The 21,561-nt window shown below is 53.9% G+C and overlaps 1 protein-coding gene across 1 annotated transcript in view; it reads left to right on the plus strand.

The window, feature by feature from the left end:
• The first annotated feature begins 264 nt into the window (after positions 1-264).
• EPHA8 (EPH receptor A8) overlaps positions 265-21,561 on the plus strand; it is a 49,892-nt gene continuing 28,595 nt past the window's right edge. The window contains exons 1-2 of the mRNA XM_083802645.1: positions 265-1,481; positions 15,049-15,113. Of these exons, the coding sequence (XP_083658771.1) occupies positions 1,397-1,481; positions 15,049-15,113 (150 nt within the window). The 5' untranslated portion in view covers positions 265-1,396. The remainder of the gene's footprint in view (positions 1,482-15,048; positions 15,114-21,561) is intronic.

Genomic DNA, 21,561 nt, shown 5'->3' on the forward strand with positions numbered 1-21,561 from the left:
GGGGGAAGAAGATGGGCAGATGGAGGGCTTGTGACCACACCGAGTCCTCCCTGAAGCCCTTAAGCAAGTCCGGAGACATGGGGGGAGATTTTGTTCAAGAGATGGGTCAGGCCTGGGCCGACACTTGAGAGGGAAGTCCATCCTCCCTCACGTGCCTTTTCCTGAGCTCCTGCAGGCAGGGGATGGCTGCTATCACACAGTGCTCTACCTGGCCACGAGCACGCTGAAGAGTGAATAACACCTCAGGTGGCATAGGTGGGGGTCAGCACCCGTGGTCATCGCGGGCAGGTGTGGGCCATCACCCAGCACTCAGGTGGGGAAGCAGTCATGGCAGCTGTAGGGGATTTGCTGACAGATGCTGAGTGTTAAATGCTGGGCAGGGTACTCACCTGTCTTGGCAGCTCCAAATGGGAAGGATGCAGAGGCTTCTTCTGCAGGGTAGCAGGGAGGATGTTCAGTGCTTGAGGTGGCCTAGACCCCCATGCAGGGCCCCTTTACCCACAGCCTGGCCTGGCCCACCTTGGTGAGAGAGTTGTGGGGGTCTGTGTACTCCCAGGATCTGCTTTTGAAGAGGATGACCCTGTCTCATGTGGCTAATTGGCTGTAATCAGGCTGGGTGCTGTCAGCCCTGGCTGTGCTGTCCCCTGCTCCCACTGCCCCAGCTCAGGGATGAGCAGGGGTCCCCGGCCCAGGACAATGTGGCCTGAAAGGCACCAAGGCAGGGATTCTGCCCGTCTCCCTGGCCCAAAAATGTGAGAGGAACGCTTGCCAGGTGGTTTCATCCTCCAGGTGCACCAGGACTGACGGGCAACCCCATCTCCCTCTGCATCTGACTATAACCGAGCACACGCACCCCGTTTTGCCAGCCGGGGGGGAGAAACCTCAGAGCTTCTCCTCTCTGTCCCCACGGCCTGGGAGAGGAGGCTGGAGCCACCATCCTCCAGGCTGGGCCAGGACAGGGAGCAGCTGCAGCGCTGGGCCACGGCGCAGGCAGACGGTTCGGCTCTCACAGCAGCTGGACAGCAGCAGCACAGAGGGACGGGGAGCAGGAGCAGCGCAGGGGCTGCTCAGCAGCAGCAGGGCATCATGAGGGAGGGAGGAAAAGAGGATGGCCGGCAGCCGGAGCCTGCAGTCGGGATGCTCCGGCTGGGTACAGCGTGTGCGTGTGGAGCGGGAAGGGGGGCTCGCTGCAGAGCCCACCCACCCCATTGGCTTGCGAGCAGTGACAGGCAGGCTGCGCCCTCCCCGCCGAGCCGCTCGCCTGTGTGGATGCGAGCAATGTGCGCAAAGTGCCTTTGCATGAGCCGCCGTGTGCTCTAGCTCCGGGCGCTCGCTCGCAAAAGGTGCCAGGACAACCCCAGCAGCCCCATCCCGCAGCCGGTGGCCCTGCCGGACCATGGCATGGGCACAGGGGGATCTGACGTCCTCGCTCTCCATCATCGTCGCCTTGGCTGCCTGCCTGTCTGCCACCACCAGCGAAGGTAGGGAGCGGGGTGGCCTTGGCGCGACGGGGCAGCGTTGGGAGGGACACCGAGGATCGATCCGGCTGGGGTGCTTGGATGTGTCGTCATGGGCTTTGCTGGCAGGAGAAGCTCACTTTGCTGGTGTTAGTTCTCCCTGCTCTCAGGGGAGCAGAGCTCCGGGCTCCTGCCTGCCTGAGTTTGCTAATCCCAGAGCTTTTGCACAGAGGCTAAACTTCGAAGCCTGGGCAAGAGGACTTGATCTCTGCAGCAGCACCTGCCCGCTCTGCCTGTCCTCCCCTGGAAGGGCTCTGCTGCAACGCGCGGGGGTGGCTGTGCAGGGGACCAGGCCACAGGAACCAGCTCAGCCGTGGTCACCTCCATGGAGACAGCTTGGCTGGCGGAGCGGTGCAGCTGCGGCACCGTGAGCGGGTGGGCAAGGCAGGGCCGTACGGAGGGTGCGGGAGCTGGGAGGGCACTCGGGTGGGGAACTGTCCTAAGGGAAAGGGCTGTAAACTTCTCAAGTGGGAAGCAGGGAGGCAAGGATCCTCTCCCAGCATCTGTGTCAGCACTGACAGGCCCGCGCCCAGCTCCCGGCCGTGCTCGGGGCCAGCCCGTGCTGGTTGTTCAGCCCTGCTCCTGGGCCCCCTCAGCTCTGGCAGCGCTGCTCCCGTGGCCTGTCATCCCTTCGCTTGTCTCCTTCCGTGCTGGCAGCGGTGTGACTGCTTCCCGGGGCTGCTGATCTTCATCACCCGGAGATCTGCTGTTCCCACTCCCGAGCGTGTCCTTGGCACCGGCAGCAGCATTCTTCCTCCCTTCTGCTACGCCTGAGAGCCAGGGCCAGCATGGCGCAGCCCTCCGCAGCGAGCCCCTACCCGCGATGGTGGCGGCATCCCTCCCTCCTGCTCCCTGCGGCCCTGCCGTCCCCCCGGCACGCCGAGGCCCACGGGCTGCCTCGTGCCCTTTGTGGCACCCGGCAGGGCTGTGCTCCTGCTCCTGCTGCCATCTCCCCACGCGCATTCCTACCTCCCCTCCCACCCATCTTGCCTTCCTTACCTGTACTGCTTGTTTCTAGCTATCTGCTGGTCCCAACCCCATTTTCTGCCAGCTGCCCGCTTCCCGGCACTCCTGCTCCTTTCCTGCCCTTGTGCGGTCTGCACGGGGCTCTCACGGCTGGGGATAGCTTTGTGGGGGTAGGAGGGGATCCCGGCTCCCCTGAGCCCCTACTCCACACCACGGCAGCTGCCCCGTGCCCCCGGCCAGGGCTGACGGTGGTGCAGGACGCTCCTGCTGGGCTGGATCCTGTGCTCCCTCAGCCTCCTGGCACTGGCACGAGGAGCTGCGGTGCTCCAAGGGGAGCAGCAGCCAGCCTGAGCTCAGCCAGCCCCAGGCGTGGGCAGAATACAGCAGGCCAATGGCTTCTTGTTTTCCTCCGTTCCTTCGGTGGTGAAGGGAGCAGAGAGAGGAGCTGGAAATTCGGCTCTCTGTAGGATGCAGTAGCCAGGAGGCAGGTATGCAGAGGAGAAGAGCAAGTTGCCAGCATCCTTCTGGTGTCATGGTCAACCTCCTGGGCTGTTCTGGCTGGCCCTGCTCTTGCTCCTGTCCCTGTGCCTGCCCCAAAACAGAATAGCAGAATAGCAGAGCGCAGGCCTGTGCTGGGGCTGCATGGCTCAGCTCGGCCCGCGGCTGTGCTCTGAGAGGGGACGGTGCCTCCTCTAACACCCACGGGCTGCCCCTCCTGCCTGTAAGGGAGACCACGGGCTGCTGGCGTGGGTCTTACAGCACCTACGGGGCAGCTGGGCCCCGGGCTGCTGTCTGTGCGGCCCTGGCTGGGAAAGACCTGGGCTTTCCACAAGACATTTGGAAAGGAAAGTTAGTCTCTAGCCTTGAGAAGAGGAAGGGGGATGCGTGGGGCATGGGGTGAGCCCGGCGGTGTGGAAGATGCAGCAGGATGGTGTCAGGATGAGGCGTGGGGCCCGGCAGAAAGCCAGTGGTGCTCCCTCCACCGCCCCAAGGATGCCCGAGCCTCTGCAGCCCCGTGGCGGCGTGGTGCAGTTTGGCATCCGCTGGGCTCGGCCATAGGGGCAGAGAAGAGCCAGGGACGTGGCCTCAGGATCCCCAGCACCCTGCGGATGGGTGGACAAAGGCACCAGCACCAGGGCCACCGCCGGGCTGGCACGGGGCTGGCACTGGGGATGCGGGGAGGTCACAGCACGGCGCCGAGGCTGCCCACCGTTTTTTGCTGGACTTCGCTGCCCAGCTCCGCAGCACGTCGTGCTGCCCTGGGCACGGATGTGCTGGCTTCAATGCCTGCCGCGGCCACGGTGGGCAGGGGCTGCTTCCTCCTGTGCACCCCTGGCCGTGCCACCCCAGCACACCCAGTGCTCGAGTACAAGCTGCAGGGTGCAAAATTTTACAGCTGCAAAGGGAAGGCCGGCATGTGCTGCGCTCTGCGTGCGCGTGTTGGGAGGCAATTGGTACGTCAAGATGTGCGCTAACTTAAAGAAATTGCTTTGATTTTCTTTCCCTTCCAAGAGTTCCTAATGCCCTTCTCTTTCCTGAAAGATTTTTTTTTTTCCAAAAAGTTTTGAGCTTATATTTGTCATTTTTTTTTTTTTTTTTGCAGTGGGTACCCTGGAAATGGGAGCTGGCATTAAAAGGGGATCGCCATTCTGTTGGAAATCCCCGCATTTTGGTGCGGCAGCCATTGCAAAATGCATTGAAAGCCAAAACTCAGATATTTCCTAGAGAGGGGAAAATCCGCAGGATATGGAATATTTTCACTGGGAGCATTGAAAAAAAAAAAAGTGTTTAAAACTGTTAAATCGCATCGGAGCACAGAGATTAAAAAAAAAAAAGTTCTTTTCAATATTATGGAAATAGTGCGATAGACTAAAATATTGGCAGTATATACAGTGAGTTGCATAGGCACAAATATTCACATGGGTATTTTATATGACATCCTGAACTGAAGTTAAATAATAAAATATGAAATATCTTTGCAGTATTGAAACAAAATCAAATCAGCAGAATTTACCGCATTTTGGGCTCGGCGCGTGTGTGACAAGAGGGTATTTTCTGCTGGAAAATGGCACTTTGCATCCTGCTGCGGGGCTGGGGTCTGCTCCAAGCTGCTGTGCCTGGCTTGGCCTGGCTCGGCTCGGCTCGGCTCAGCTCTCCCTCCACGATGTGCCGACCCTCCTTCCCCTCACAGCTGGTGCAGGCACTGCAGAGGAGATGCTGCAGCACCCGGCGGGGGGACCTGCAGGCATCGCTCCTGGATTTTTGGAGCACTGAGGCAGATGAGAAGCAAGGGGAAAGGGGTAGATGGGGAGGAAAGGGAGGGAACAGCATCACCTCTGAAATGGCTGAGGTACCTGAAATGTGGCCTTTGGGCAGGGCAAGAAAAAAAGGGGGACAATTAGAAAAAAAAAAAAAAAGTGGGATTTGGGGTTTGTGAAAATAGCCAAAGAGGCCGTGCTTAACTGAGAACCTTACCGGCGGTGGTGGAGCAGGTGAGAGGGGACACCTCGCTGCTGCAAGGTCTGGGGCAGCGGTGCGAGATGTGCAGGGGAAGGTGCCGAGACACCGACACGGGGATGTCCGTCTTTTCACCAGGCCACGGGGCTGGTGCTGGAGTGTTTTTGTTCCTCCCCACAACAGGGATGGGATGCGCGAGAGCACCGGGGTCCTCGGGAAAACCCAGCGCCTTCCCTCGCTGCCGACGCAGGGGCTGGCGCGCAGCACAGAGCGGGGCTGGTGCCAATCTCCCCTGCTAATCTCTCGATTGTAATCTCATTAATTGCCCCTCTGCTCAAACAGAAAAAGAGGTAAAACTCATCCGCGCATTTATTCAACGCTACTTTGCTAGCCCGGCAGCAGCAATGCCGGAGCTGGGGCTGTGGGCTCAGCACCGCTCCCAAAGGCAGAGGAAATGGCTTTTTTCGGTGGTGGAAAGACTTTCTCCGTCGTGAGAGCAAACAAAAGGGTTTTGGTACAGGAACTTTCGATGGTGGAGGCTATGGAGAAGCACTGGTTTGAATTGGGGAATTGATTTCAGTTACGTTTAGAAATAATAATATCTTTGGGTGTGTGATTTTTTGTTTGCTCACAAAACACTGGTACGAAGCAAATACTTGCACGAGTGTAGGTGGGTTCGTGGGGAATATGTTTCTGGTCTCACCTTCATTTATGTTCTTCTCATAATAATAGCTTATCAAACTTCTGGAAACCAAATCCCTAAATTTTCAGGAAAATAATGCAATGCACACAGAACGCATCTACTTTGTGAGCTTTTTTTTCCCCATCCTAGAATTCTTGTTTCCTGAATTTCTAGGGGTTTATTTACAGTGAAAAATAAATGGGAGCCCATTTTGGCAAAGGCGGAAATAGATCTGATGAATCCAAATGTAAGGGCAACAGAAAAGCTGATTGATTACTTGGAGGGACAAAGGAGCTTTCTATTTTGTTTTGTTTTATTTTATTTTATTTTATTTTGTTTTACTTTATTTGATTTTGTTTTATTTTATTTTATGTTTTATTTTATTTTTGATTACTGAAAAAGTATTAGAAAATGAGATTTTACCTAAAAGGAAAAAAAAAATCAAAACAAACAAACAAAAAAAAGAATGCCCGGAGCCCCTCAGTCAGGGAAGAGGGAGACCTGCTGCGACTGGTGTGTGCTGGGCACACAGGGCTCCTGGTTTTATCCCGACACCTCTGCTCTTTGTTAGGTCGGGTTCTGTGTTTCACATGTCCCTGCTCGCCTCCACTTGCCTCGCTGGCAGCTTTCAGCGCTCGCTTTATCTCCAGAGCAAATCCATTCATATGATAACTCTATTCATACCCTGGCAGTTTTTGATAGTCCGTGCTCCTAACCCGGGCTGTGAGCATGACCAGCGCTCAAAACTGCTCTTCTGCCCCCGAGAAAAAATTAACCCCTTCAGCCCTGGTTGTTCGAAAGTGAGCGGCGGGATCGCGCAGGTGTGTTTCCTTCAAAACACAAACAAACAAAAATCCCATGTACTGCTTACGTCGATGTGTGGTACTCGAGGTCATAAATAACCACCTAAAGGACGTAATCCTTTATGGGCCAGGTACAGTCACACCAATAAAGCCTAATGAATTGTGTTTGGCCCAGGAGGGTGTCTGACATTTATCTAAAGACATCAGCGAAGGCAGAACCATTGCTTCCCTTAATAATTTGTTCCAATGGCTTATCAGCCTCCACGTTAAAAAATTGGGCCCCTTTTTTCCCTAATACAAATTTGTCTGGCTTCACCTTCTAGCTATTTATTCTTGTTAGGATTTTCCTGTGAGATTAAAAAGCCCGTTGCAGCCCGTGCTTTCTCCTTGAAAGCACACGGTGTAACCAGGGTGCCTCGCACCCCTCGTTGCAACAAGCCAAGGAGATCGGGCTCTGCAAGTTCCTCTCTCGGAGGTTTTTCCTCCAGTATTAGGGTTTTGCCTGTATTCTCTGCTGCAAATCTAGACTCTCACATTTAAAATACTGGGAGTCTTAACAGTGTCCACCTTGTGCTGCGCAGGCAGCAATTGCTGGACATAGGCAACCACAAATTTCAAGCCCGGTGATTAATTCACCTCTATAATGAAGCCTGATAGTGATGTCTTTCCTCAGATGTGGTATCTGTTGCGTTCCGAAATTTGCCTCTATGATTTTTAGACTCTCACAATATTTCATGGTGGGTGGCATGAGATATACAGACCGTCCGCTCAAACATTTTTAGTATTCTTATTTTTGTCCTTGAAAATGGTTAAATTTAGAAAGGTATTTTTAAAAGAGCAAAGTAATTGCCATCAAAGAAGTTAACTAGCTTAAATAAACTCATCAGTTTACAAACAGCTAAGCGTGGTTTAGGGTAGCCAAGGGGTGTGAAAGTAAATTTCCTCAGAGAAATTAGAGAAAAGCATCTGACAGCCTGAAATACTGCCATCTGAAAACTGTTCAAATAATTCAGGTAAGTGAGCACGTTTGCAAAAATTCACATTTTCTTAGTGAATCCTCCAGGGAAGATAAACCTCACATCTTTGTCAGAACTGCTGAGATGTAGGAGTCAGCAGGACGAGCAGGGTGTCTGCTTCAGGGTGCTGCGGGATTTGTTCCGCCGATGGACTCAGGCTGAGTGTGCGGGGCCAAGTCCACCTGACTAAGGGCATTCCCATTTACTTCTTATTTTCCCTTTATTTATTTATTTATTTATTTATTTATTTATTATATATTTTTCAAAGTGCTGGAGCAGGGTTCTGGAGAGGCTGTGGCCAAAAAACTCCATCCGGGAGACTTTGAATGCTTGACTGGACAAGACCCCGAGAAACCTGATCTGACTTTCAATGTGGCTCTGTCTGTCAGAGGGGGTGTAACACAGACCCCCACAGGGCTGAAAATCAAAACCCACAGCCCTTCCGCTGTTCTGTGATTTCCAGTTCGAAATCGCCCAGTTTCAAAAGCCTGGCCTTCCTGCCGAAAGGAGGGAGCAGGCAGTGTGTAAGGTCGGTCACTGGGCAGCACGAGAAGCGGCTGCGTGACGCTGCGGGAGCCCCCGTTTGGGGTAAGAAACGGGGACAGCGCGAAATCCCAAATAGGCAGGAGATGGCTTATGGTGTACAGACAGAGTGCTGAGCTGCTCTGGGACAAGGAGCTGTTTTGTCGTACCCAGCACGGGTGAGAGAAGAGAAGGGCCAGTCAGGGCTGATGTGGGGACCTCAAAGGATCCAGTGGCACAACCCCCCCCGGAAAAGCTCCTGTTTCCGTGAGCACCGCACAGATTTTGATTACGGCAGCCTGAAAAGGTGTATAATTTTTGTATAATTTTTAAAGGTGCTCACGATACTTTATTACTGGTGGTTCGAGATACACAGCCTGTCCCTGAACTGCTATCTCAGACCGCAGCCAGGTGAAAAGCCAGTGCAGACCCGTCACCCGTTCTTCTAGCTCCTGGATTTTGGGACGCCGGTCAGGCCGGGATGCAAGATGCTGTCTTTGGAGGCCGTTGGGTTTTTTTTTGGGGAGGGAGAGCTCCGTGGGTGTGACTATAGGGCAAGGTCTTTTGCTTTACCAGGCGGTGGGGTGCCCAGTGAGGCTGGACGGATTGATTTAGCAGCGTGCAGGGTGCGGGCTTCCTTCTGCCGGCCGAGGGCTGCGCTCTCTGCTGTGCAGAGCTGGGGACACTGCGGTGGAGGCGGCTCGCAGGAATCCCCCATGGCTAAGTCCAGATCTGGGGACATGGGGCTTGCAGAGCTGTCCCCGGCTTGTCTGCAGAGGATGCTGCGGGGACCCTCGAGCCGCAGCCGCTCTCCCAGCGCCTGCCCTCTCCCAGCCTTGCCACGGTCCGGCTCCTTCCCCTTGCTCACGTCGGGTGTTTCCATGGAGTCCTTTGCCTCCCTGACCTTTCTCACCCCTATCCCCAGAGCCTTCCCACTTCCTCCTCAGTCTTCTGCCCTGAATTACAACAAGTCCAGCCGCCCCTCAGGCCTGCAGCAGCTCCTTCCCCACCGGCACAGCTCCTGGGAGCGGGGAGGCACAAGCAGACGTGTGCCCCCCGCCTTGCGCTGAGCCTCGGTGCTGGATCTGCCCCCCTGCAGCCGGTCCTCGGGCCCCACACCAGCCTGCATTTTCTAACATTTTCTAACATTTCTGGGTTATTTCTGCCCGGCTCTGGCTGTGCACCGTGTACGCTGCTGCTGCACGGTGTGTGCCGTGAGGCTGGGACGCACGCTGCTGCCGGAGCGCCGGCGGTGCTTTAATTTGGGTTGCCTAAGCCAGCATGCCCAATTAGCCCCGGTGTCCCACTGCACACAAGCACTAGGAGTCTCAAGCCGAGTAAGAAACACGATCATTTTATGTCTATATTTTCTCACCTATATTTCTGAGAGAGAACTTTTTTGTTGTTGTTGTTTTTTGGCGTTTGATGTTTCTTTTTTTTTTTCTTTCTGGGAAAAAAAAAAAAACTGCCCTTGAATTTCAAGATTTTTAGCCTTGGAAATACTTTATTTTTAGTGTTTTATTTCAATTCTTTTATTTTTTCTTTTTTATATTATTTCACAACATCTCAGTCCTACCACAGGTTATGCTCTTGCACTGTACATTATCTTACGTGATATCACGCAGGGTCTGGAAGGATCAGGTTGATCATTTTATTTTTAAAACCTGAACTGTGGCTTTTTGTTAGCACTGATTGAACAAACAAGCTTTCTTCCTACATGAAAGTATTTCCTGCTCCCGGTATATTGAAAATGGGTGACCCTCTGGGCAGTCCTTACGGGCATTACTGCTCCTGATGCAGTAAAAAAAATATATAAAATTAAATACAGGAAGTCCACAGCAATAATCCATAGGTCTGACAAGAAATCCTGAGATGGGAACTAGGGCAAATCCAAACCCAGCACTGCTTTTTCATAACAATAGTTCGAACATTTTTCTTTTTAATATATATATATATTTTTTTCAGCCTGGTGCTGGAATTTCCAGAAATATGGAAATCCTGTGTTCTTGATGGACTTGGTGACATCTTTTATATTTACCTGCAATGTTTTCCTAAATTTCCTCTCTGGGCAGCGGAGCCAGTGGGCTCCTGGTGTGAGCGCACTCGCTGCTGTGCCCTCCGTGCATGCAGCCTCGTGGACAAGCGGCTGCTTCACAAAACCCACGCGGGTCTGGCACAAAGCACTGCCCGGATGCTACCTCCTGTGCCAGCCAGTGACTGCTGCGCTGGGAAGGGGGAGCCTGAAAGCGAAGCATCCCGTCCCGTCTCCCCCCGATGCACTGAGGAAGTAAGACACGGTTTTGTCGTGCGGTTTTCCACCCCCCCCCCCAATTTTGGAAAGGTCACAGCTGGCTATTCAGCAGGCTGGTGGATTAATTGGTGGGCTACAAATAGCTGACCCGTCCCGGCCCCACCTGCCCCTTCAAAGTCCTGCGCGAGATTATGGGAAATGAATGCCGCTGGCTCTTGTTCCCCTCCTGCCAGGGAGCCTCTCCCTGCCCCTTCCCCATAGCCCCATGGCTCTTCCCGCTGAGGTTACTCTCCCTGCTGAGGTTATCCCTTCCTGCCCTGTGCCCCCACTGAGCAGGCTGTGGCTGTGGGGTGGCGTGGGGCAGGCGGACCCGTGTGGGGCTGTGCAGGCTGAGCCCACCGGTCGTCGGGTGGCAGAGAGCAGGAGCAACTCACCGTGCTGCTCAGAGTTTAATTATCGATGCAAAAGGCGTTGTTGCGGGGGGGTGGGAAGAGCCTTGCTGTGAATCTTGGGAGGCCTTTGAAGTTGTGATGGAGAGGAACTGAAGCCCAAGGGAACAGGGCTGCTCCCACTGACCCTTCCTCCCCACGCCTGCGCTACAAAGCCTGCCGCCTGGGAGGGAAAAGGTGGAGTAATTAGAGTGAGGACTGGAGCGGGTTAACTATTAGCGAGGGAGCTCAGAGCCCTCTTTGGTCCCCCACTGATTTGTGGAGGCTGAGCCCCCAGCGTGCCACCCCCGCCTCGTGCCCCCCTGCGCACCCCCAGGCAGGCTGCAGGTCTCAGCCTCCGCACATCAGCAGCTCCCCCAGCGCAGCTCTTGCACTGGGACTGCTGGGTGTACTGGGACATAACGCGTCCCTGCAGGAACTGTGGTCACCAGCCCAAACGTTGAGAAGGATTTCTGAGTCCTCCCTCTTTAAGCAGTGCAAGAGATGCAAAATGACTGAGGCAAAATGCATGTTCCCTGGGTGCTGGTCCCTGCCTCAGCTCCCTCGCTCATCTCAAGTGGTGGCTAGAATTCGGGAGATATGAATATGGATATAAATACGGATGCAGATATATATGTAAATGAAGATGATGGTGTAAATAAATATATATACACATATACATACATATACATGTATCTACTCTTTGACTCCTGCATAATTTGCATGTGTGGGGTTGTAACGTGCACTAATCACACAACATTACATGGCACAACTTTTCAAAGGAGCAAGTAGGTCTCCCCTGCATGAGACTCCAGCTCCGGAGTCCAGTTTGCACTGGGGAAGCAACCTGCTTGCTCCTTAGGTGCTTCCATTTGAACGGGCAATCAGTCTTGACAGCTATTCCATCAGTGCAAGAATTCCCCCTGACACCTCCTGGTGTTTTGGCTCAATACGGCGAGTCAAAGCCAAGGCACAGAATAGTGAAAATCAAAATGGTGCTGAGGAAAAAAAAATGGAGCTTGCAGTTTGAGACTGATAGGTGCAGACAGTCCATAACATCAAACAGAATTACCCAGCTGTAGGAGAGAGGTCTCCCAAACCAGCACATTTTCTGAGAAATATTTAGTCTGAAAGGAGTCCTTTGTGGCGATCTTGCTTGTGCTCCTGCACCAAGGGAGAGCTGCTTCTGCACGCTGGCCCCCAGGGAAGCGACAGAAGCCGGGACGTCACCTGCTGGGTGCTGGCTGGGGCTCTTGTTGCTTGCAGGGCAGCGGGTTCCCTTTGCAGGTCAGCCTCCTGGGGAAACCCGGAGTGCGTGCCGTCCAGGCTCCTATGGGAAGGCAAAAGTGCCACGTTTATTTTGGTCCGGGTCCTTTCCCTGAATGGCCGGTTGGGATTTGGGAAGGAGCCCGCCTGGGGAGCTGCTAAAGGCTTTGCTTCTCTGCCGAGAATGCCTCTGCCAACTGAGCAAGCCATTCCCCTGGCACAAGCTCTGTAGTTAGGGCTGGAGCTCAGCGCCAGGAGGACCATGGCACAGCTCCCTGTGGCGCTCTGGGCAGGGACCACGCTTCAAGTGTCAAAAGCAGTGTGTGGCATTCCTGCTGTCATTATGTGTGAGCTGTGGCATGTGGCAGCGACATGCTTGTCTAAGAGTTCACTTGCTCTTGTACCAGCGGAGTATTGACTTCCCCATATCTGAGCACGGCGTGCGACAGTGATGCTAGGTGGTTCTTCATGTGCACAGATACGTGTTTGCTTTACTGTAACTTAATGCAAGAGCTCCAGGACAGGGAATGCCTTTATATTTGTGCAATGCCCACTGCAGTGGGCTTAATGTGTAGGACTCCTGTGCACTTGGCCGAACCACTTACCAAGGAATAAAAGCAATATTTTATCCCTCTTCCTGCAAAGAGGCACGAGTAATCCACTCCACAGGAGCATGGCGGGGATTGCACGTCTGTGTAGCTGTTTTTGCATTGAAGCACCTGAAAGGAGGCAGCTCCTTCCTGTGCGTGAGGCTGGGTGACAGCCAAACGACCCACGCTATGGGATGGGGTGCTGCTAACCAGCTCCAGAACTGGCAGCAGGCGAGCCGGGTCTGTGTGGCTCCGTCCCAGAGCCCCAGGGCTCGCTAGCACCCACGCAGCACCGCACCGAGGAGCCTGGCGAGCATCCCTCCACGGCGGTGTGCTCTCCTGCTTGTGCAGGCTCCTGGCGCTGCCTGGAGATCCCGTTCTGCAGCGAGGCTCAGCCGTGCCCACCTCCGTGTGTCACGGCATGGGAAAGGGGGTGCGGAGACCCCGGCGGGGAGCGGGGCTGCAAATGCGGCCAGCCTGCTGAGGGTCGCCGGCACCGTGCTCCGGCGCTGCGAGCGGGGAAACTCCGCAGCCCAGGCTCCCGCTGGGCGAATTACCCAGGGAAAATAGGCAGAAAATCTTCAGATTAACAATAACAAATAAAAATGGATTTGAGATCTCCGAGGTAATTACGCCGTGCTGAGGGCAAGGGGCCTCTCCAGCAGTTGGAGCAGCGCCTTGCAGCGAGCGGAGGGGCTCGGCCTGCTGTTGGGCCAATGAAGTCACACAAGAAACCCTGGAAATTCTTTCAAATTGTTCTGCTAACATTAATAAATGCCTCAAAAGCTCCTAATCTGCTCTGTCAGGAGCATGACGTCCGGGTGTTTCACAGCCAGCTCACGTCCTTGCTTCTTTCTCCCCCCTTTCCTTCCCTGCCTGGTAATAGTAAATGAAAGTGGCACCCGTTCCTCCAGCTGCTGGGGCCCGCTTCACACGGAGCTGGGGCTGGAGTTGCTGCCCCGACGTCTCCTGTCCCCCCCACGACAGGCTGCCGAGACCACATTCCTTCCAGAGCCTGGGGTGCAGCTGAACCACGGCCTGCCAGCCCCACTGAATGCCCGCAGGGGCGTTGGAGGGACAGCCAGGAGGGACATGGCGCCCAGGCTGGGCCTGGCCTTGCTGGGTGGCCACAGGGCAGGGAGCTCTGGGAAAGCTGGAGGCACTGGTGGGCTCTGGGGCTGGTGGAGCTGGTGCCCGGCAAGGGGCGGCAAGGCACGGGCTCAGCTGTGGTCTGCACCTGCTGCACTGACTTTTAGGGGCTGGGGCACCTTGTTGGTGCCTCTGTCCCCTCCAGGCCTGCAGCCTGGAGCTGGGGCCTTGTCTCCTTCACCAAGAGCTAAGCAAGGTCGTGGGTCTTGGAAGCACCCTGCATGGAACCATAGAATGGTTTGGCCTGGAAGGGATCTTAAAGAACATCTCGTTTCAAGAGAGATCGCCAGTTCTCCCCAGGGACCGCCAGAGTCCCTCTCCAGGGACTGTAGGCCCCCTTTATAAGGCCACTGTAAGGTTTCTCCAGAGCCTTCTCTTCTCCAGGCTGGACATCTCCAGCTCTCTCAGCCTCTCTTCACAGGAGAGGTGCTCCAGCCCTCTGGTCATCCTTGTGGCCTGACCTGGGTCTGACCAAGTATATGAAGGAACTGGAGCAGGCTCAGGGTTTTACAAGGCAGTGATGAAGTTTTCCTTTGCCTGATACTGGAGAACCTGGATGTGGGGCTCACGGGTGGCAGACAGAGCAGATGGCATTCAGGGGCAGCACACCCCATGCACGCAGCCAAGCCATGGAGCCCCACTGTCCTCCCCCTGCTGACACCACATGGGTCTCAGTGGGAAGCTCCTGAACATGCTCAAAGTCATCCCTGAGTGTTCCCCTGCTGAAACCATTTCCCTCGCCTTGTGCCTCCTCGTTACGCTGGGCTCCTGGTGGCAGCAGGGCTTTTGAAGGGGTGGCTTTGATGGGCCTCCTCACGCAGTCCTTCCCCCGTGGTCTCCAGTGCAGTGTCAGCCAGGATTGGGGGGGGGGGTCCCTTTGTGCCGGAGGCAGGCACTGCGGTGTGCGATTACAGCGGCTGCTGGAGCACAAACTTCAAACCAGTTCTGCCAGGAGGGAAATGAGCCGAAAATGCTCAGCAGAGCCACCAGTGGAGCAGTGTCCCAATGAGAAAGGACGGCCCAGTTGTGTGGGCACTGTCCGAGGGTGGACCTGGTGGACAACCCGACTCTTGTCTTTCGTTACCCCAGTTCCCCTCTGCTCTTTAACCTGTTGTTTGCAGCCCCCTCTTCTCCAAAAGGGCACGCCACTTAGTCGTACTGCCGGTACGGATACAGCTCCAGCCCAGCTCTGCCCCATCCCAGCAGCTCTGGGGAACAGCATTTGTTGATGAGCTGCAGCCAAGCAGGTCTCTGCCAGTAACGAGAAGGTGTCTCAGCCTCACAGTGTGTGCAAGGGACAACCGGGGTGCGAGGACTGGCACGTTGTGGTGGTTTGGCCCCTTGCTTTAGGGGATGGAGTGCAAGCTTTCTAATGCAGTGTTTTGTTCCTGTGTTTTCCAGTGAACTTGCTAGACACGTCAACGATCGCAGGGGACTGGGGCTGGCTGACTTATCCCTCACATGGGGTAAGTATGAAGCGGCTGTTGGCATGTGGGGGACAACAGGAGGGTGGGTGACCACTGGCAGGGTGGATGGACCAGGCTGCCACCTGACCCTGAGCTCTGAGGTATTTGCTGCCCCCAGGGAACTGCAGAGTTGGGCTGCCCAGGGAGCACTCACACTGAGAAGCCTCCTGTTCCTTGCTGTACTGGGGAAGCAACAGGAGGAACAGCCCAAAATGACTGGGAAGCTCTGAACTGTCTGTAATTGGAAGAGTTCGCTGGGGGAACTGGGCCAACAGGGCAGGAGAGCATCCATGTAGCTGATTTCTTATTGGGAATGGGGATGTAAATGCACAGCCCCACAGCATGGCCAGGAGGAATGCTAAGCCAGTCACCTCATCCTAGGTGAAGCCAGCCTGCCACCTATGCTGGCTGGATCCTCCCCACATGTTCCCTTCACTTGCATTTCCATGGCCAGGTTTTCTACAGCAGCTTTCTTCAAATTGTAAATGTGAGTTTCAGATGGAAGTGACCTGGCTGTAAGGATTTTTTTAATGTTTTTTCTCGTTGATTTAGTGAACAGAAGAAATTCCATAAATACACACAGGACCAACTGCAAGGCATAGTGTGGCTTATGCATACACAAAATGTGCGAAGTCGGGGTGCCTTCCTAGCTTTTGCTGTTGCGTTGATTTTTCACATCCACTCTTTTTCATCCGCTCTCTGAACTAAACGGTGCTAATCTTTTCAATTCCGCCTCCTACAGAAATCTTCCCAGGCCTCTAATCATTTTCATTGATCTGTTGCTTGAGACTTTCAGTCCTTGTGCTGTCTGCTTGAGGAGGAGTGATCAGAACTGTGAGTTCATAATAATAACAATGATGAGATTTATATCAGACATTATCATATATGTAAATATATTAAATCATTAGCTCAGCTCTAATTTTAGCAGTTAGCTGTTGCAATTATGACTGTCTTGGAAATATAATAGATTCAGAGATCTAAGGTCAGAGGGGACCACGGAGCTAACGTGATGTAATCTCCTGCATAAATACAGGCCTTCACACGTCAATTAGCTCACATTTGAGAAAAGCCTAGCTTTTAGAAAATTTGTCCTTGATTCCAAATTGCCAGTGGTGGTAAATCCTCCACATCCCATGGTGAGTCCTTCCAACACGTTAAAAGGTCGCTTTTAAAAACCCAACCGCTGTGTGGATTTGCTCAGCTTTGGTTTCCAGCCACCGAATCCTGTTCTGCCTTCGCTTGGGTGGTGGAGCTGTTGTCCTCTGGGCGGTCACGCACAGGCTGGCATTGGCCAGGAATCTGCCTGAGCTGGCTGGCTTAGGCCTCCTGGGGACATGTGGGTACGTGGGAGTGCAGGACCTCGCACTCCTGGAGCAGACATCTCCCTGGGAGACTGAGCCTGCGTGTGCCCCTTTCCCAGCACGTCAGGGACTGCCATGATGGGTTCACATGCCGCTGTCTGTACTGCAGATCTGCAAAGCCACGGGATGCATCCAAGGGCCCTGAGATGGCAGACAGCTGGCCTGTTAGGACTGCCAGGTGTAGTGCTGTGTGTGACCGCAGGGCGCTGGGGCAGGCTTGCAGGGCAGTCGCTGCTATGCTGCTCAGTCGCACTGCAGCAGATGCCCAGCAGCCCTTTAACAGCAACTCCTGAATGCTAACTCATACCTGAAGTCAGCATTTTGGTGGTGTTTATTAACAACTGATAATACTGGACGCCAAAAAAAATAAATAAATAAAAAATAGTCTTGTATAGTGCCTAAGCTTTTTTCTACCATGGGATGTTAATTAAAAACCACTAGTCTTAAACCACCGCTCGGACGTCTCGTGGTTTTGTGTCCTCCTACAAGTCCTACGTAAGCCATGGGGTAACTCCACTCTTCACTTACCCTGTGCTTTTTCCCAATTCATGACCTTTTTGTGGAGACGATGAGCACACAGCTATGTGAAAACTGACCTGGACACCTTCTAGGAGGGTGCCTGGGTTTTGATGTGACATTCTTGCACAGAGAACTTTGCATATATTTTTCCAACTGGCTGTTTTAATGGCTTCTCTGAACATTTGTCTGGCCCGGTTCTTTCTCCATGGGCCATTGCACTGCATCATCTTGAAAGAGCATCTCATTCTTTTACCCTCCTGCTGGTCCTTCAGCTCCAGATGCTTTTTGGGTAGTAAATTTGCACTTGGGACCAGCTGCCATCGCCACAAAAGGAGGCAGGATGGTTTACTGCTGTGGGGTACCCGCTACCGGTGCCAATGATTTGTCTGCATCCTGAGGTGCCCTTGCAGCAGAGTTTGGATTCAGGGGACAGAGGCTGGGTGATTCAGGCTTGGTAGCTTGGTACCACCTGGGTCCAAGCCTCGCCTGATCTCTGCTCTGGGAAAGGGCCTGAGTTTGCTTGTCAGCACCTCAAGAGCAGTCCAGACACACCACTGGTGTCCCTGGGACTGCCCACTGCGGTGTGCTGCAACTCTGGCGGCCCTGGGCCGTGACAGCTGGGTTGAGCCCAGTTGCTGGTCTGGTTATGGAGATGGTGAACTGCGAAGCCACATTTTACTTGGGGTCCCTTCTTCTTGCTGTCATGTCCTTAATTCAGTTACTCCTGCTGCAAAAGAGGTGGCAGTTCTCCCCCAGTGTTACCCTTCCTTGCTGGCTGTCCTGCTTGAGCTGGGTGCTTGGGTTTTGGGATTTCCCTTCAGTGTCTGTGCTCTGTCCAGGGACAGAAAGACACCTGTCACAGCAACCTCCCACCAAGGGGTGGCATTGCTGGCTCTGGCTCCCTGGCTGAAAGCAAACTTGTGTTTGCTTTACCCACTTCTCCTTTCTCCTGCTCTGTGTGAGCCCTGTCACCACAGGGGTGACAGTGGGGAGGTGGGTAACTCTGCCTGGGGGTTTGCTTGGCACTGAACAGCACAGATCCCCATTCCCACTCCTGAGGGGCTTAAGAAGGGGCCCTGTGACAGCTAGCTCTATCCTGAACGTTTTACAGCTTGCTTTCCTGGCACCTGCAGGTCCTGCCATGCCTCTCTGGGCTTCCTGGACATGTCAGGAGAGGTTTCCTCTTCTGGATGCAGAGATCCTGGTGCACAGCCAGGGCATGATCCAAAGTATCAGAAGTGCATAACTGGAAGCACGCTGCAGTTACACTTTACAATGGCAGCTTGTGAAGTCCTGATGTTTTCATCACGTGTTTGGACAAGGTGAACCTGCCTTACAGGAAAGATTTTCCTCTCTGGGTTAGCTGTGGCCGGCAGGGGCAGAGGAGCAGGGGGCTGGTAGCACTGGGCACAGCTGAGGGTCAGCAGTGCTGCTGGCCCCGGGGAGCGTCAAGCCATCAGGGAGGCATGCACGGCCTGTTTTGACATTTCCTCTTGCCAGTTAATTGACTGAGGGGTAATTGGCTGTAATAGCTGCTCAGAGGTTTAATTGCGTCCCCCCTCACCTCTACGCCAAGACACGTGCAGTGAGCGGAAGGGTCATGGGGAGCATCCCCATCCTGCAGGCTACGGCTCCTCTCAATTATGACTTCAAAGGGCTCCCAGGAGCTTTGCAGCCCACTCCGTCCCCAGAACAATTCCCTTCGCATTGAAAATCAGACTCTTATCGCTGCTGTCAAAGAGGCTGCCTCTGCCCCTTCTGTGCCTCCGCTTTGCCAGCTCTCTCCAGCAAAATGCCCCAGTGCCCCAGTGCCCTTCTTTCCCCTCTCCTTGCTTGGTACGTGACCCGCTGGATCAGAGGGAGCCTGATCGGCCCCTTTGCAAATTGCTTTTCTACTGACTAATTAAAATGCTGATGAGATAAGTCAACATATTACTAATAATTATTGTATCGTCTACTTTGATTTACAAAGTCAAACAGGAAATGATTTTGCTCAGACACAGGATAACTAAAGAGCTTGAATGATGCCTTGCAAAAGCTAATTATAGTGGAAGCACCTTGAGTGCCGGAGAAAGTCCCCCCATACAGCCCTGACTTCCCTGCCGCCCCTTCCAGCACCCCCACAGCCTTTACTTAAATAACCAGCTGGGAGCACAGACAGCACATTTCTGCCTGTAGGACGGTCTCTCAGCAGTGTTTGCACATCATGGATGGGGATTTCATGCTGATGTAAGGCACTGCTCTGAACTCCCTGGGACTGAACTGTTTGCAGAGCAAACTGTATGCAGAAGGGGATGTTTCTGAAGGTGAGGCCTTGGTCTGTCTGCTAAAATGTCCAGGAAGAGAGCCTGACTCTGGTCCTGCAGCCAATAGCTAGTGCGTGGCTTGGACAGACAAGGTCTGACTGCCAGCTCTGTCACAGTGCTTGGAGCAGGGCGTCCCTTTGCTCTGAGCTCCCCTTGCTCACCAGGGCTCCAGTCCGAGCTGTGCTGTGTACATGCCATTGAGATCCCCATCCAGTGTCCTGGCTGCCTCCTAGGAGCACCGAAAGGTGTTGGGGCTCTCCCATCTGCCTGGGACTAAGTCTTCTGTCCTCTGACCCTTTGGTGCCCTTGTACCATTTCCATGGGTTTCTTTTCCGATCCAGAGCCTCTTTGCCTGGTGGAATACCATCACGCTATAGCTGCGGCAAACCACGTTTTCTTTAAAAAAGAAATGGGTAAGAATGGAACATAGGAAAATAAAGATTTAAACAAGTAATTGAGATAAAAGCTCATCTCCTGGTGCTTGTTCAGTAAATGTTGTGTTATTGTTAATTCCCCAGACGTTGGTCACTACCAGGAGTTAATCACCTGCAGTGAAGCTCAGGGTAGTTAGCTGCCAAACAAATCCCTCCTTAGCCATAGCAGTGAGTGATTTCATGGGATTATCTCCATTAACACCCCCCATCTAATGATTTATAGCTGCAATAATGTCCTTCTCTTTTTTCTCTCCCTGTGACAGTAGTGCAAGGAACTGGGCAGCTCCTGGGGAGTGCCACAGTTCAGTGCTTGCTCTTGGGACAAAGGGAAGGGCTGGATATCCTGGTAGCAGCTTTGCAATGTCAGGAAGACTCTGCGTCCCTCCTGAAAGCTGTCCCAGGGCCCTGGAGGCTTCGACCCTTGGCTCCTTCTGGCCAGGGCGTGGGCACAGCTCGGGTGGCAAGAGGCCGAGCTCCTTCTCCCAAAGGGTTGCAGCCCCTCATTGCATGCTTGTAGCCCTCTGCTTCTCCTCCTCCTCCCCACTCCACTGCACCGTACAGGCCCTGGGAGACTTCTAAGACCCTGCTCAGCCACCCAGATATCTGGTGTTTGCATCTTTTGCCTTTCATAATCTTTTTTTTTTTTTTTTTTAGAACATGCGTTGACTTTAATTTAAACTATTAGGCAGGCCCCTGAATACAGATGTAGTCGTGCCCCCCCCCCCCCAGCACATACACACGCATGTGCTCACCACGTTAATTATGATGTCCTCATTTCCGTCTCGCTAGGGGATCTTATCGCAGTGATGGGGGCCGGGCTAAGCTTGTTTTAATAAAAGCTGCTTCAACCTGGCAGCCAAGAGCTGGCGGAGGCTGGCAGGGTGGGAGGCCGGGAGCAGGCACAGGGCCCATGGCGTCACTGTCCCCAGGCCGCTGCAGGCCGATGGAGAAGGAGCTCGCTATAAAAGCTGAAGGTGAAGAGGAAACCTCTTCAAGTTGTGGGACTTCTGAAGCGGGTCGTTCCATCCCGAATCGCTCTGCCTGCCTGGCAGGTCCTGGCAGAGCTTGTGAAACTGGCATTGCCTTGCAGCCACCTCTGGGCCTGTGGCTTCCAGGCCTCCCTCCATGCGTTTCCACTGGGGGCAGAGCCATAGGCCAGGCCACATAGGCCAGGCCCATCTCAGGCTGGGATCCCACAGTCCTGTGTATGACCCAAAGAAAGAGCTGACAGTCCAGACAATGTGAAAACAAGCACAAAATTTGAAAGAGTGATGCTGCAGATGCAAACTCTCTGAGTTTTCAACCCTGGGGGGGATGCCAGTCGTTCCTGGTGCTTGGAGATGGGCGTTTAACTTCCTGCTCTCTACTGGTGGTGAGGAAGGTTCCAGTTCCAGCAGCACCACATGGGACACCATGGTCACGAACATCATCTCCTTGGTCAGATTTGGAATAGAAGTGAATGGCTGATGGTGCTGGAGACGCCAAGACAATGCACCAACCGGACACCAAGGCATTTCAGTGCACACAGTAACCTCTTCTTACCCTTGTCAGACGCTGCTGGAGAGCCACGAGCCCCACTGGCTTTGCTGGCGCAATGTGGGGAGCATCCCCGCTGCTGCTCTCAGCAATGCCTGTGCCCCGTGCGCCTCCTCCTATGTGCAGTTCTGCCTCATTTCCCAGGGGACTCGGCAGGGAAAAGACAGGAAACAGATGCTGTGTTAATTTGTGCTCAATTAATTGTGACAACGATCTCCACACCCTCCGCAGTGCCGCAGCTCATGGCAGGGCTGTGGGAGGGTTGTTGTTCACAGGCACAGCTTGCCCCTCC

The sequence above is a fragment of the Anser anser genome (assembly GCF_964211835.1).
Source record: "Anser anser genome assembly, chromosome: 17".
Lineage (NCBI taxonomy): Eukaryota > Metazoa > Chordata > Aves > Anseriformes > Anatidae > Anser > Anser anser.